Here is a 15,000-nt window from a genome sequence, read left to right as displayed (position 1 = left end):
AGAGATGTGGAGATAGAGAGAGAGAGAGAGATATGGAGAGAGAGAGAGAGAAGAGAGATTATGGAGAGAGAGAGAGAAGATGTGAGAGAGAGGAGAGGATGAATGTGGAGAAGAGAAAGGAAGAGAGAGGGGGAGAGAGGAGAGAGAGGGGGAGAGGAGAGGAGAGATGTGGGAGAGAGAGAGAGAGATGGTGGGAGAGGAGAGAGAGAGAGGTGGAGAGAGGGAATGAGAGATGTGGAGTGAGAGAGAAGAGAGATGTGGAGAGAGAGAGAGAGATGTGGAGAGAGAGAGAGGAAGAGATGTGGAGAGAGAGAGAGAGATTGGAGGAGAGAGATGAGAAAGAGATGTGGAGATGAGAGAGAGATGATAAGAGATGGTGGAGAGAGAGAGAGATGATAAGAGATGTGGAGGAGAGAGAGAGAGGAGATGTGGAGAGAGGAGAAGAGAGAGAGAATATGTGGAGAGAGAGAGAGAGAGAGATGTGGAGAGAGAGAGAGAGAGATGTGGAGAGAGAGAGATGTGGAGAGAGAGAGAGAGGTGGAGATGAGAGAGAGAGAGAGAGAGAGAGGTGGAGATGAGACAGAGAGAGAGATGTGGAGATGAGACAGAGAGAGAGATGTGGAGATGTGGAGAGAGAGAGAGATGTAGAGATGTGGAGAGAGAGAGAGAGAGAGATGTGGAGAGAGAGAGAGATGTGGAGAGAGAGAGAGATGTGGAGAGAGAGAGAGAGATGTGGAGAGAGAGAGAGATGTGGAGAGAGAGAGAGATGTGGAGAGAGAGAGAGAGATGTGGAGAGAGAGAGAGAGAGGTGGAGATGAGAGAGAGAGAGAGAGGTGGAGATGAGAGAGAGAGAGAGAGGTGGAGATGAGAGAGAGAGAGAGAGGTGGAGATGAGAGAGAGAGAGAGAGGTGGAGATGAGAGAGAGAGAGAGAGGTGGAGATGAGAGAGAGAGAGAGAGGTGGAGATGTGGAGAGAGAGATGTGGAGATGAGAGAGAGAGATGTGGAGAGAGAGATGTGGAGATGAGAGAGAGAGAGATGTGGAGATGAGAGAGAGAGAGATGTGGAGATGAGAGAGAGAGATGTGGAGAGAGAGATGTGGAGATGAGAGAGAGGAGTCAGGAAAAACAGAGGCGAAAGTAGAAAACAGATCAATTTGGCAGCAAGAACACAAGAGTCCAGATATCATGTCATTATGTTCCTATCAAACACACGTCTTCATGACCACGTGGCCATTAGGAACATCCAGGGAGGACCTGATATTCATACCGCCTGGAATACAGATACCAGCCAAGGTAAAATGACTCAGTCTGTGGTCACATTTGAAAAAGATGACACATACGATTCAAAAATAAAACTCCTCCACGGGAATGTGACACCTCAGTGACGCTACGAGGCTGGTGTCTCATGAACTACTGAACAACATCTAATGTTGTTCTCTCTCTACCTTGTGGTGTCGTGGAGTCAGTCCAAGCCTTTCCAACACAGATATCTGTTGTCTCCTGTTTCCCCTCCAGACTCTGGTTCTCAGGGGGGTCCGTCTGCCTCTCCTGCCCTGCTGAGGAGGCCTCCAGGCTGGGTTGGTCTGCAGGGGTATCAGCCTTCCTCTCTTTCTCCTGGAGGTCTGAGGCAGCTGGTTGGGTGTCCACCTCTGAGGTCACAGCGACTTGGAGCAATGAGGAGGGAGCGTCAACGGAAGCTGTGTCAGTGGGAGGAGTCGTATCTGCCAGAGGCTCCTCCTCTTCCTGGTCTTTGACGCTCGCCTTCTTCACCTTCACTGATTTCCTGGCTGTGATGAGAGAAGATGAAGAAATACAGCTGCAACACTATAACTCAAATCCTGTCTGAGTGTGTGGGTCCCCGAGTGTGTGGGTCCCCGAGTGTGTGGGTCCCCGAGTGTGTGGGTCCCCGAGTGTGTGGGTGTGTGTGGGTCCCCGAGTGTGTGGGTCCCCGAGTGTGTGGGTGTGTGTGGGTCCCCGAGTGTGTGGGTCCCCGAGTGTGAGTGTGTGGGTCCCCGAGTGTGTGTGTGTGTGTGGGTCCCCGAGTGTGTGTGTGTGGGTCCCCGAGTGTGTGTGTGGGTCCCCGAGTGTGTGTGTGTGTGTGGGTCCCCGAGTGTGTGTGTGTGTGTGTGTGGGTCCCCGAGTGTGTGGGTCCCCGAGTGTGTGTGTGTGGGTCCCCGAGTGTGTGGGTCCCCGAGTGTGTGTGTGTGTGTCTCCGAGTGTGTGTGTGTGGGTCCCCGAGTGTGTGGGTCCCCGAGTGTGTGTGTGTGTGTGTCTCCGAGTGTGTGGGTCCCCGAGTGTGTGTGTGTGTGTCTCCGAGTGTGTGGGTCCCCGAGTGTGTGTGTGTGTGTCTCCGAGTGTGTGTGTGTGTCTGAGTGTGTGTGTGTGTGTGTGTCCGAGTGTGTGTGTGTGTGTGTGTCCGAGTGTGTGTGTGTGTGTCTCTCCCCGAGAGTGTGTGTGTCTCTCCCCGAGAGTGTGTGTGTGTGTGTTTACGAGTGTGTGTGTCTCCGAGTGTGTGTGTGTTTCCGAGCGTGTGTGTCTCCGAGCGTGTGTGTGTTTCCGAGCGTGTGTGTCTCCGAGTGTGTGTGTGTTTCCGAGTGTGTGTGTGTCTCCGAGTGTGTGTGTGTTTCCGAGTGTGTGTGTCTCCGAGTGTGTGTGTGTGTGTGTCTCCGAGTGTGTGTGTGTTTCCGAGTGTGTGTGTCTCCGAGTGTGTGTGTGTGTGTGTCTCCGAGTGTGTGTGTGTGTCCCTCTATCTTACCAGAGGTCTGTCGGGCCCTCTTCCTCCCCCTGGCTCCTCTCCTTGTGGTAACAGCCTCCTCCTCCTCCTCCTCTTCTCCCACTTCATCCACGGTCACAAAGTCCATTCTCCTGATTTCCTCCATGCCCCTGCCGTCGTCCTCTGCACCAGGAGACCCTGTAGCATCAGCTAGAGGAGAGAAATGGTTTAGAGGACGAGAGGACAACCCCCCTTCTGTCCCGATACACCCCCCCTTCTGTCCCGATACACCCCCCCCCCCACCATTCTGTCCCCCACTTCTGTCCCCATACAACCCCCCACATTCTGTCCCAATACACCCCCCCATTCTGTCCCCATACACCCTCCCCCCCTTCTGTCCCGATATACCCCCCCTTCTATCCCAATACACCCCCCCCCCCTCTGTTCTACTCTGACAGACAGACCTGTGTGGTCAGCTTGCTGGTTCTGCGCTGGTTCAGGACTCTTGTTCTGCTCTTCCTCCTCATCATCCTCCCCATCACCTCCAGCCTCATCCAGGGTTACCAGAGTCTGATAGGAGAGAGGTCAAAGGGTGTGTGACTGAGAAAGGGAGAGGAGAGAAACGAGAGGAGAGAGAGACGACAGAGAGAGAGACGACAGAGAGAGAGACGACAGAGAGAGGGACGACAGAGAGAGGGACGACAGAGAGAGGAGAGAGAGAGACGACAGAGAGAGGAGAGAGAGAGACGACAGAGAGAGGAGAGAGAGAGACGACAGAGAGAGGAGAGAGAGAGACGACAGAGAGAGGAGAGAGAGAGACGACAGAGAGAGGAGAGACGACAGAGAGAGGAGAGACGACAGAGAGGAGAGACGACAGAGAGAGGAGAGACGACAGAGAGAGGAGAGAGAGAGACGACAGAGAGACGACAGAGAGAGGAGAGAGAGAGGAGAGACGACAGAGAGACGACAGAGAGAGGAGAGAGAGGAGAGACGACAGAGAGACGACAGAGAGAGGAGAGAGAGAGGAGAGACGACAGAGAGACGACAGAGAGAGGAGAGAGAGGAGAGACGACAGAGAGACGACAGAGAGAGGAGAGAGAGAGACGACAGAGAGAGGAGAGAGAGAGACGACAGAGAGAGGAGAGAGAGAGACGACAGAGAGGAGAGACGACAGAGAGAGGAGAGACGACAGAGAGAGGAGAGAGAGAGACGACAGAGAGACGACAGAGAGAGGAGAGACGACAGAGAGACGACAGAGAGAGGAGAGACGACAGAGAGACGACAGAGAGAGGAGAGAGAGAGACGACAGAGAGAGGAGAGAGAGAGACGACAGAGAGAGGAGAGAGAGAGACGACAGAGAGAGGAGAGAGAGAGACGACAGAGAGAGGAGAGAGAGAGACGACAGAGAGAGGAGAGAGAGAGACGACAGAGAGAGGAGAGAGCGAGACGACAGAGAGAGGAGAGAGCGAGACGACAGAGAGAGGAGAGAGCGAGACGACAGAGAGAGGAGAGAGCGAGACGACAGAGAGAGGAGAGAGAGAGACGACAGAGAGAGGAGAGAGAGAGATGACAGAGAGAGGAGAGAGAGAGACGACAGAGAGAGGAGAGACGACAGAGAGAGGAGAGACGACAGAGAGAGGAGAGACGACAGAGAGAGGAGAGAGAGAGACGACAGAGAGAGGAGAGAGAGAGACGACAGAGAGAGGAGAGAGAGAGACGACAGAGAGACGACAGAGAGAGGAGAGAGAGAGGAGAGACGACAGAGAGACGACAGAGAGAGGAGAGAGAGAGACGACAGAGAGAGGAGAGAGAGAGACGACAGAGAGAGGAGAGAGAGAGACGACAGAGAGAGGAGAGAGAGAGACGACAGAGAGAGGAGAGAGCGAGACGACAGAGAGAGGAGAGAGCGAGACGACAGAGAGAGGAGAGAGCGAGACGACAGAGAGAGGAGAGAGCGAGACGACAGAGAGAGGAGAGAGCGAGACGACAGAGAGAGGAGAGAGAGAGACGACAGAGAGAGGAGAGAGAGAGACGACAGAGAGAGGAGAGAGAGAGACGACAGAGAGAGGAGAGAGAGAGACGACAGAGAGAGGAGAGAGAGAGAGGAGAGAGAGAGACGACAGAGAGACGACAGAGAGAGGAGAGAGAGAGACGACAGAGAGAGGAGAGAGAGAGACGACAGAGAGAGGAGAGAGAGAGACGACAGAGAGAGGAGAGAGAGCGGAGTCAGCAAGCAGCAGATATTTCCTGACCTCTGGGTTGAAGGTGTCTCCTGACTCCAGGCAAGGCCCCTCCGCTCCTTCATCCTCTCCAATCTCATCCAAAGTCACCAAGCCCTCAGTATCCACTCCGACCCTCTCCTCCTCCCTAGTCCGTTCCTTCTCTCTACTCCTCCTCCGCCCTTTCTCTCTCTCCTTCCCTCTGTCCTTCTCTCGCTGCTTCTCCTTCACCAGTTTTTGTTTCTTAATAAGTTCTTCCTCTTCGGCGGCGTCATCTGGGTAATCCTCCTCCTCCTCGCTCACCTCATCCAAGGTGACAAGGTTACTCTTTTTCGGGGTACCCCCTCGGACTCTCCTGTTGGGGTCTTGGTCACCTTCTTAATCTCCTTTTTCCCCTTCTTTGGGGTGTCTTCTTACCCCCCTTTAGAGGCTTGGAGCCCCCCTGACATTTAGAGTCAGTCGTATGGTTGTCCAGAACTTGGGTCGTTTCCGTCTGATCGTCGACTGAATCTAGGATCTGGAACCCCTCCATCTCTCTGGGTAGAGAATCTCTTCGGCCTCCTTGGCCTGCGAGAGAGGAGTCGGCCATGTTGTCTTCAGAGTCTTCGAGAGAGTCGAGGATCTGGAAAGCAGATTCTTCTTCTTCGTCGTTGGAGATCTCTTCGTGTTCCTCTAGTGTAGCTTGAGGCACCCGGGAACCTGTAGATTCGGAGGCTGCAGGCGCCTGGTAACCCAGAGATAGAGATCCAGACTGTTCTTGAGTGCCCTCTTCTCCGTCTCTAGGTGTGTCATCGTCCACAGCTTCGTCGAGTATCTGGAAATCACCATCATCAGGTACTTTATCAATAAGTGATTGAGGCACCTGGTGACCCGACACCGTCTCCACCTCTTGTAGTTGCAGGGCCTTCTGAAGGTTTCGCTCCTTGGCTGAGGCAGACGGATGGGTCAGACCAAGCTCCAGGGGACAGGCTCCATCCTGAGCCTCGGTACCCAGAATCGAGGAACTTTTTTCAGCCTGGGTCGTCTCCTCGCTCCCCTCTAGCTCTGGAGGTTTTTCAGCGGTCGTCTCCATATCGCTTTCTGACACAGCACTTTTCTCTTCCTTGTTGTCGGTCAATGCAGTGTCCAACACTGACATCTTGTGGTGGGATGACGGTACTACATCCTCCGTCTCACATCCCTTAGTGACGACAACCTCTTCCGACTGAGACCGAGTCTCCAAGGGAACAGGCTCCGCCTCCGTATCGGCTATGCTGGTGTTGTCGTCGGCAGCTTCCTGGGTTTCTGCGGCTTCTACAACAGCTGCTGATGACCTGGTCTTGCGTCCAGAGGTGGCAGGTGGTTGAGGTTTAGCTGCTGCCTTTTTTGCTGCGGCTTTTCGTGGAGTCTTCTGAGCAGGGGGGGTAGAGGAGGAGGACGTGGGTGTCTCCTTGTGCTCCAGGCTAGATTTCGGAGATGGGGTATCTGGGGTACCCCTCCTGCGTTTGGACGATCGTTTTGACCTTTCCGAGGCCTTATCTTGTGTCTTGTGCGACGGAGATGAGAATGACTGCGGTGGGCTGGTGTTCTCAGCCTCATCACCTTCCACCTCGTCCACAGTAACAAACTGGTCCATGTTGAACTGGTCCAGATCGAAGGAGTTGGCTTCATCGGGGATGACGTCAGATGTAAACTCATCTCCCGCGTACTGAGGTAAAGAGAGAGAGAAGGATGAATCAAAATAATTAATTCATCAAAATCAAATCAAATCTTCCACAAGTTCAACAGAAGTGCTGTAGTTTGAAATCAGATGTAGTTTGAAATCAGTTCTGTAGTTTGAAATCAGATGTATGAGAGTTTGCTACAACAGACTGTAGCGGTTATAGATTCTGTACAGAATGTGGTATTTTAAAGAAATGTTGGCGTTTGGAAAGCATCGTCGGCTCACCGTGTCTTTAGACCTGCTCCTAGAGGAGAGGGTCGTTTTACTGCTGCTACCGAGGCTCTGTGGAACCAACAGAAACATTTCTCGCTCAGAAATAGAATCAAATCATAAAAAAGATAGAATTGTCATTCAGCATCACGCCTTGCTTTTCTTCTTCTCCTACCTTGCTCCTCTCGTCTTCCTCTTCTTTCCTCCCCTTCTTCTTGGCGGGGCTGCCGTCGTGTCTGCTGCTCCTGCGGGAGCCAGAAGAGGAGCTAGAGGAGTTACCCTGTCTAGACGTCGAAGGATCCTGCTCCTCTTCGGAAGGAGCCCGGCTGCTTCTATGCCTTGAAGAGTCTCTCCTTTCTGGGGAGAGGCGCTGGCCTCTCCCTCCGGAAGCCTCGGTCTTCCCCTGGATGAATTCATTTGATTAGACATTTAAACATATAATGAGTTGCCTCAGTCATTAGAGTACAATACATACATTCAAATATTAGCAGAAGCTAACGTAACAGTATTGCTTCTGCTAATATTTTAATGTAACAGTATTGCTTCCATCCCTCTCCTCGGCCCTAAATGGGCTCCCTCGAAGCAGCCACCCTGGACGCATCGTTACCCATCGCTCCCCAAAAGCCGCAGCCCTTGCAGAAGGGAACAACTACTCCAAGTGTCAGAGCGAATGACGTCACCGGCTGAAACGCTATTAGCGCGCACCACCGCTAACTAGCTAGCCATTTCACACCGTTTACACTAAGGTGCAATGAATCAGACGGTCAGCGATTCAAATCTGTCAAGGTTTAAATGATATCTGTCCCTTAAATTGACATTATTATTATGATACGTACATTCTTGTGGTCTGGTTTGCCAGATCCTGAAGGTGTCTTCTTCGTGTCGGTGGTCTTCTTGTGGTCTGGTTGGCCAGATCCTGAAGGTGTCTTCTTCGTGTCGGTGGTCTTCTTGTCCGGCTGTGACTTCTCTGGTCGTGGCTCCTCTTTCTTCGCCGTCTCTTTCTCCCCAGTCTTCTCTTCTGACTCAGCCGGGGTCTTTCTCTCCGCCGTCTCCCCAGCTGCAGGGCTCTCCTGGTTGGGTAGAGGCTTGGCCTGGATCCCCTCTCCCTGGTTGTGTTCCTGTTTCGCCTGTTCCTCCGCCAGTCTCCCCATACGGTGTTGGTGCACCGCTGCCTCCAGGGCCTTGAGGATCTCCTCGGTGACCGGAGGAAAGTCCTGAGGTTTGTCTTCAACATTTAACTCTACCGGGACAGGAGCCGGTGTTTGTGCCGGTACAAAGGCAGCAACGGTGTCAGAGTCGACGGGATTGGCCACGTTATCAGATCCCTCCACAGCGGAGATCAAACAAGGTTCTGTTGTGGCCACAGTCATCACGGTTTCACTAGCCAACGCAATGACATCACTGCCCTGTTGTGGGACCGCAGCTAGAACCTGTTCGGGTTCTGATGCAACCTCATTGGTCGAGGCGACGCAGTCGGTGCTCTGGGTTTCCATGGCGACCTCTTCCTCGGGAGCGGATACGGCAACCGTAGGTAACGAGGCGGAAACGACAATGTCGACGGTCGCAGTGTCTTCCTTGTTTCCTTTTGCCTCCTCCTCAGTTTTCATCCCTCCATCCTCTTTGGGAGGATGAGCGTTCTTCTTCTTCCCATCTTTTGTCGAGGAAATCCCACCCTCTTTCCCTCCAGACTCCGCCACCGTTGCCTTTCCGTCGGAATTCATCACCACGACGTCACTTCCTGGTTGCTTGGCCTCCGCGACGATGACGTCGTCACCCGGTTGCTTGGTCGCCACGGCAACAGGCTGAGAGGATGAGACTGTAGCATTGGTGCTGGTAGTAGTGGGAGTAACAGGTTTAACTGGGGTTGTGACATCTTTAGCTACAGGCTTCTTGCCTTTGATTGGTTTCTTCTTGGCTTTGGTGCTGAAATGACAAACACGTAGATTATAAAATAAGTGATGTTTACATGCCCAGATCAGTCCGAAAGGTCTCCAGAGGAACACATGGGACAGGAGTTGTTCCCTGACAAGGAAAAACAATGGACTCTAATTGTATCCCGTGTCGTTAGAAAACAGGACGTTAATACAATGATTGGATTGGATGGACTGACGGATCAAATCTAGGAAGTTAATGAAAGGTTGAGTTAAGATATTTACCTGACAACAGATGTCTTCTGGGCTGGGGGCTGCGGTGCCTGTTGATCCTTGACCAGCAAGTTGAACTTCAGAGGGTTGTTCTGAACTACACTGGGGGACTTCTGGAAATGAAGACACACGGTCTTCGCCACCGACGACGATTCCATCTCAAAATAGATCTGAGACAGAGAAACATATATATTAAACAAACCAATTCATCTGATTTGTTATCTGTGTCGTCTCCTGACGAATCAGAAATGTTTTAAAAAATGCAGTCGGAGGTTCCAAGGGGTTCCAGGGTCCTAATTGGTTAATGGGTTACACGGAGCCTTCAGAAAGCATTCGGACCCCTAGACTTATAACACATTTTGTTTTGTTACAGCCTTAATATAAAAATGATCTACAAACGATACCCCATAATGACAAAGCAAAAAACAGGATTTTGTTGTTGCTAATTTACATAAGAATTCAGATCCTTTACTCAGTACTTTGCTGAAGCACCTTCGGCAGCAATTACATCCTAGAGTCTTCTTGGGTATGACGCTACAAGCTTGGCACACCTGTATTTGGGGAGTTTCTCCCATTCTTCTCTGCAGATCCTCTCAAACTCTGTCAGGTTGGATGGGGAGCGTCGCTGCACAGCTATTTTCAGGTCTCTCCAGAGATGTTTGATCAGGTTCAAGTCCGGGATCTGGAGGGTCCACTCAAGGACATTCATAGATTTGTCCCGAAGCCACCCCTGTCTTGTCTGGCTGTGTGCTTAGAGTCGTTATCCTTTTGGAAGGTGAACCTTCGCCCCACTGTAAGGTCCTGAGCGCTCTGGAGCAGGTTTTCATCAAGGATCACTCTGTACTTGGCTCCGTTCATCTTTGCCTCGATCCTGACTAGTCTCCCAGTCCCTGCTGCTGAAAAACATTCCCTCAGCATGATGCTGCCACCACCCTGCTTCACCGTAGGGATGGTGCCAGGTTTCCTCCACACGTGACGCTTGTCAGGGTTTTAAAGGGACGATTTAAAACCCTGTACTGTATCCTCCCTTTAAAACTCCAGACGTGACACTTGGCATTCAGGGCAAAGAGTTCAATCTTGGTTTCATCAGACCAGGGAATCTTGTTTCTCATGGTCTGAGAGTTTTTAGGAGCCTTTTGGCAAAACTCCAAGCAGGCTGTCATGTGCCTTTTACTGAGGAGTGGCTTCCGTCTGGCCACTCTACCATAAAGGCCTGATTGGTGGAGTGCTGCAGAGACGGTTGTCCTTCTGGAAGGTTCTCCCATCTCCACAGAGGAACTCTAGAGCTCTGTCAGAGTGACCATCCGGTTCTTGGTCACCTCCCTGACCAAAGCCCTCTTCCCGATTGCTCAAGGATGAGTCTTGGTGGTTCCAAACTTCTTCCATTTAAGAATGATTGAGGCCACTGTGTTCATGGGGACCGTCAATACTGCAGACATTTTATCTTACCAGATCTGTGCCTCGACACAATCCTGTCTCGGAGCTCTACAGACACTTCCTTTGAACTCATGGCATGGTTTTTGCTCTGACATGCACTGTCAATTGTGGGACCTTATATAGACAAGGTGTGTGCCTTTCCAAATCATGCTCAAATCAATTGAATTTACCACAGGTGGACTCCAAACAAGTTGGAGAAACATCAAGGATGATTAATGGAAACAAGATGAACCTGAGCTCAATTTCAAGTCTCATAGCAAAGGTCTGAACACTTATGTAAATAATGTATGTGTTTAAAAAAAATATATATAATAATTCTTTTTCATTATGGGTTATTGTAGATTGTAGAGGATTTTTATGAATTTAATCAATTTCAGAATAAAGCTGCAATGTAACAAAATGGACAAAGTCGAGGGGTCTGAATACCTTCTGAATGCACTGTATCGCATGGTACCACTACAAGCCTAAAGTGGTTGGTTCCAGGGATCTAATTGGTTATAATCGCATGGTACCACTACAAGCCTAAAGTGGTTGGTTCCAGAGTTTAATGAAACTTGCTGGGATTTCTATTCTTCTTCATCTTCTTCATCATGTCCAATCAACTGAATTTACCACAGGTGGACTATAATGGGGCGGCAGGGTAGCCTAGTGGTTAGAGCGTCGGGCTAGTAACCGAAAGGTTGCAAGTTCGAATCCCTGAGCTGACAAGGAACAAATCTGTCTTTCTGTCCCTGAACAAGCTTTCTATTCTTCTACGTGTCTTTGTGCAATAAAGCTGTTTGCTTCTGGAAGGTTCTCCACATGGTTATGGTTTAGCGCATATTCCACAATGCGCTGACCACGGTCTGGAATCCACTTGGACTACACGATGCGCTGACCACGGTCTGGAATCAACTTGGGACCGCAGATGGCGTCCGGGCCGATGAGCTGACCACGGTCTGGAATCCACTTGGACTGCACGATGCGCTGACCACAGTCTGGAATCCACTTGGACTGCACGATGCGCTGACCACGGTCTTGAATCCACTTGGACTGCACGATGCGCTGACCACGGTCTGGAATCCACTTGGACTGCACGATGCGCTGACCACAGTCTGGAATCCACTTGGACTGCACGATGCGCTGACCACGGTCTTGAATCCACTTGGACTACACGATGCGCTGACCACGGTCTGGAATCCACTCGGACTACACGATGCGCTGACCACGGTCTGGAATCCACTCGGACTGCACGATGCGCTGACCACGGTCTGGAATCAACTTGGGACCGCAGATGGCGTCCGGGCCGATGCGCTGACCACGGTCTGGAATCCACTTGGACTGCACGATGCGCTGACCACGGTCTGGAATCCACTTGGACTGCACGATGCGCTGACCACGGTCTTGAATCCACTTGGACTGCACGATGCGCTGACCACGGTGTTGAATCCACTTGGGACTGCAGATTGCATCCTTTGGTGTCCGGGCCAATGCGCTGACCATGGTCTGGAATCCACTTGGGACGGCAGATGGCGTCCGGGCCGATGCGCTGACCACGGTCTTGAATCCACTTGGGACTGCAGATTGCATCCATTGGGGTCCGGGCCGATGCGCTGACCACGGTCTGGAATCCACTTGGACTGCACGATGCGCTGACCACGGTCTGGAAACCACTGGGACTGCAGATTGCATCCTTTGGCGTCTGACCACGGTCTTGAATCCACTTGGGACTGCAGATTGCATCCTTTGGCGTCTGACCACGGTCTTGAATCCACTTGGGACTGCAGATTGCATCCTCTGCCGTCCGGGCCGATGCGCTGACCACGGTCTTGAATCCACTTGGGACTGCAGATTGCATCCTCTGCCGTCCGGGCCGATGCGCTGACCACGGTCTGGAATCCACTTGGGACTGCACGATGCGCTGACCACGGTCTGGAATCCACTTGGGACTGCACGATGCGCTGACCACAGTCTGGAATCCACTTGGACTGCACGATGCGCTGACCACGGTCTGGAATGCACTTGGACTGCAGATTGCATCCTTTGAGTGGGAGTCAGTCGGACTGTGGGACTAAACACTTCATCCATTCTCTCTGTGACAGTAGATTCGTTCCCATATTATCACTCGCCTGCTGCTGAGGAATCTGTCCGGTGGTATAGACCCGTTTCGCTCAGCAGTTGTCGTCGTCGTTTCACACTGCGCTGCCTACTTGGCAATAATAACCGGCTTGTTTGTCAAGGGAAATTTGTTGTGTTTTTGTTGTTGTGTTGTGTTAAATGACGCAATGTGATTGAACTAAAACATGACTGTCTTTTATCAAGCTGTGGAGGTTAAACAGATTAGACAGCTAGCAAGTGACATGGCTAAAATGCTGCTAGCTGTACGTAGTACCACAAGCGATGGACAAGTGGACAGCTCAGAAAGAGACGAGACCATAAACCTTTGTTATTTTACGAATCTAGTCTACGAATCCAGTCTCTTTATGGTCTCGTCTCCTTCTGAGCTGTGTCCACTGTCCATCGTTTGTGGTACTACGTACAGCTAGCAGCATTCTAGCCACGTCACGTGCTAGCTGTCTAATCTGTTTAACCTTTTTGGGATAGGGGGCAGCATTTTCACTTTTGGATGAATAGCGTGCCCAGAGTGAACTGCCTCCTACTCTGTCCCAGATGCTAATATATGCATATTATTATTAGTATAGGATAGAAAACACTCTGAAGTTTCAAAAAATATTTGAATGATGTCTGAGTATAACAGAACTCATTTATCTAATAAACGTGGAAGAAGCAACAACAACAAAAATAAATGTATAAAAAGGAATTGGGTAATTCATTCTCATTCTGAGAAATACCCATCTTTCCTACCCAGGTAGGCGACTTGATTTCAACATCGGAAACAAAAGTGAACAGGCTACTTTCAAACAGTTGCCTAAGGCCTCCCGGTGTCTGTCCCTACCCTGTTGATCAGAGACAGCGAGTCGAGGTAGGAGCCGAAGCGTTTGACGAGGTTGTGAACCTCCTGGGCTGCTGCAGTCCCTGTGGGGACGTTACTGACAATCAGAAGACGTTCCTTCAACGTTGGATCCTGTTTACAGACAGAGGGTTAGAAAGGGGTTATTAACGGGGTATAAAGGGGTTATTAACGGGGTATAAAGGGGTTATTAACGGGGTATAAAGGGGTTATTAACGGGTTATAAAGGGGCTATAAAGGGGTTATTAACGGGGTATAAAGGGGTTATCAACAGGTTATTAAGGGGTTATCAACAGGTTATTAAGGGGTTATCAACAGGTTATAAAGGGGTTATTAACAGGTTATAAAGGGTTACTAACAGGTTATAAAGGGGTTATAAAGGGGTTATTAACGGGTTATTAACGGGTTATTAACAGGTTATAAAGGGGTTATTAACAGGTTATAAAGGGGTTATTAACAGGTTATAAAGGGGTTATTAACAGGTTATAAAGGGGTTATTAACAGGTTATAAAGGGGTTATTAACAGGTTATAAAGGGGTTATTAATGGGTTATAAAGGGGTTACTAACAGGTTATTCAAGCAAGGTCTAATCAAGGCCCAAGGGGGTGTGCTATATGGCCAATATACCACAGCAAAGGGCTGTTCTTACGCACAACGCATCGCCATACACCACAAACCCCCCGAGGTGCCTCAATGCTTTTCTAATCTGGTTACCAACGTAATTAGAGCAGTAAAGATAAATGGTTTGGGGACACAACAACATAACCTTTCTAGTTAAATCTATGAACTTACCGTAGTGGTGAGGCCCTTCAGAGTGGTGTACACACCCTCCTGAAACAGAAACAACAGACACCTATGATGACTGGACTGTGTGTGTGTGTGTGTGTGTGTGTGTGTGTGTGTGTGTGTGTGTGTGTGTGTGTGTGTGTTACCTGGAGGAGGTTTGTATCAGGGCGGGTCAGCATGAAGGTGAGGGGACAGTCTAGTAGTTTAGGAGGAGACTCTGTGTAGTTGGTCAACATAGCAAAGCTCTTCTGTTCTCTCTCCATACGGATTATGGCCTGTTGGGTCAAAAACACTCATTATCACGACAACAACAAACACCCACGTTACAGTACTGCATCAACAACAACAGACACCCACGTTAAGGTACTGCATCAACAGACACCCACGTTAAGGTACTGCATCAACAACAACAACAGACACCCACGTTAAGGTACTGCATCAACAACAAGACACCACGTTAAGGTACTGCATCAACAACAACAGACACCCACGTTAAGGTACTGCATCAACAACAACAGACACCCACGTTAAGGTACTGCATCAACAACAACAACAAGACACCCACGTTAAGGTACTGCATCAACAACAACAGACACCCAAGTTAAGGTACTGCATCAACAACAACAGACACCCACGTTAAGGTACTGCATCAACAACAACAACAGACACCCAAGTTAAGGTACTGCATCAACAACAGACACCCACGTTAAGGTACTGCATCAACAACAACAGACACCCACGTTAAGGTACTGCATCAACAACAACAGACACCCACGGTGCGGTACTTGCATCCAACAACAGACCAGAGACCCACGTTAAGGTACTGCATCAACAACAAC

General features: G+C 50.4%; 1 protein-coding gene across 1 annotated transcript; it reads right to left on the bottom strand.

The window, feature by feature from the left end:
* Positions 1-2,905: 2,905 nt before the first annotated feature.
* LOC109883650 (neurofilament heavy polypeptide) lies at positions 2,906-14,470 on the bottom strand. Its single transcript, XM_031791683.1, has 10 exons — positions 14,308-14,470; positions 14,168-14,206; positions 13,361-13,489; positions 9,001-9,158; positions 7,681-8,767; positions 7,020-7,247; positions 6,860-6,916; positions 4,966-6,619; positions 3,178-3,283; positions 2,906-2,923 (listed from the first exon to the last, which is right to left on the bottom strand). Exons 1-8 carry the CDS (start codon positions 14,422-14,424, stop codon positions 5,303-5,305), a joined length of 3,132 nt encoding a protein of 1,043 aa, XP_031647543.1. The 5' UTR covers positions 14,425-14,470; the 3' UTR covers positions 2,906-2,923; positions 3,178-3,283; positions 4,966-5,302.
* Positions 14,471-15,000: the final 530 nt, after the last annotated feature.

This window comes from Oncorhynchus kisutch, linkage group LG16, assembly GCF_002021735.2.
Source record: "Oncorhynchus kisutch isolate 150728-3 linkage group LG16, Okis_V2, whole genome shotgun sequence".
Taxonomy (NCBI): domain Eukaryota; kingdom Metazoa; phylum Chordata; class Actinopteri; order Salmoniformes; family Salmonidae; genus Oncorhynchus; species Oncorhynchus kisutch.
Note: the sequence above shows the minus strand (reverse complement) of the source record. Positions and strands in the feature narration are given on the sequence as shown.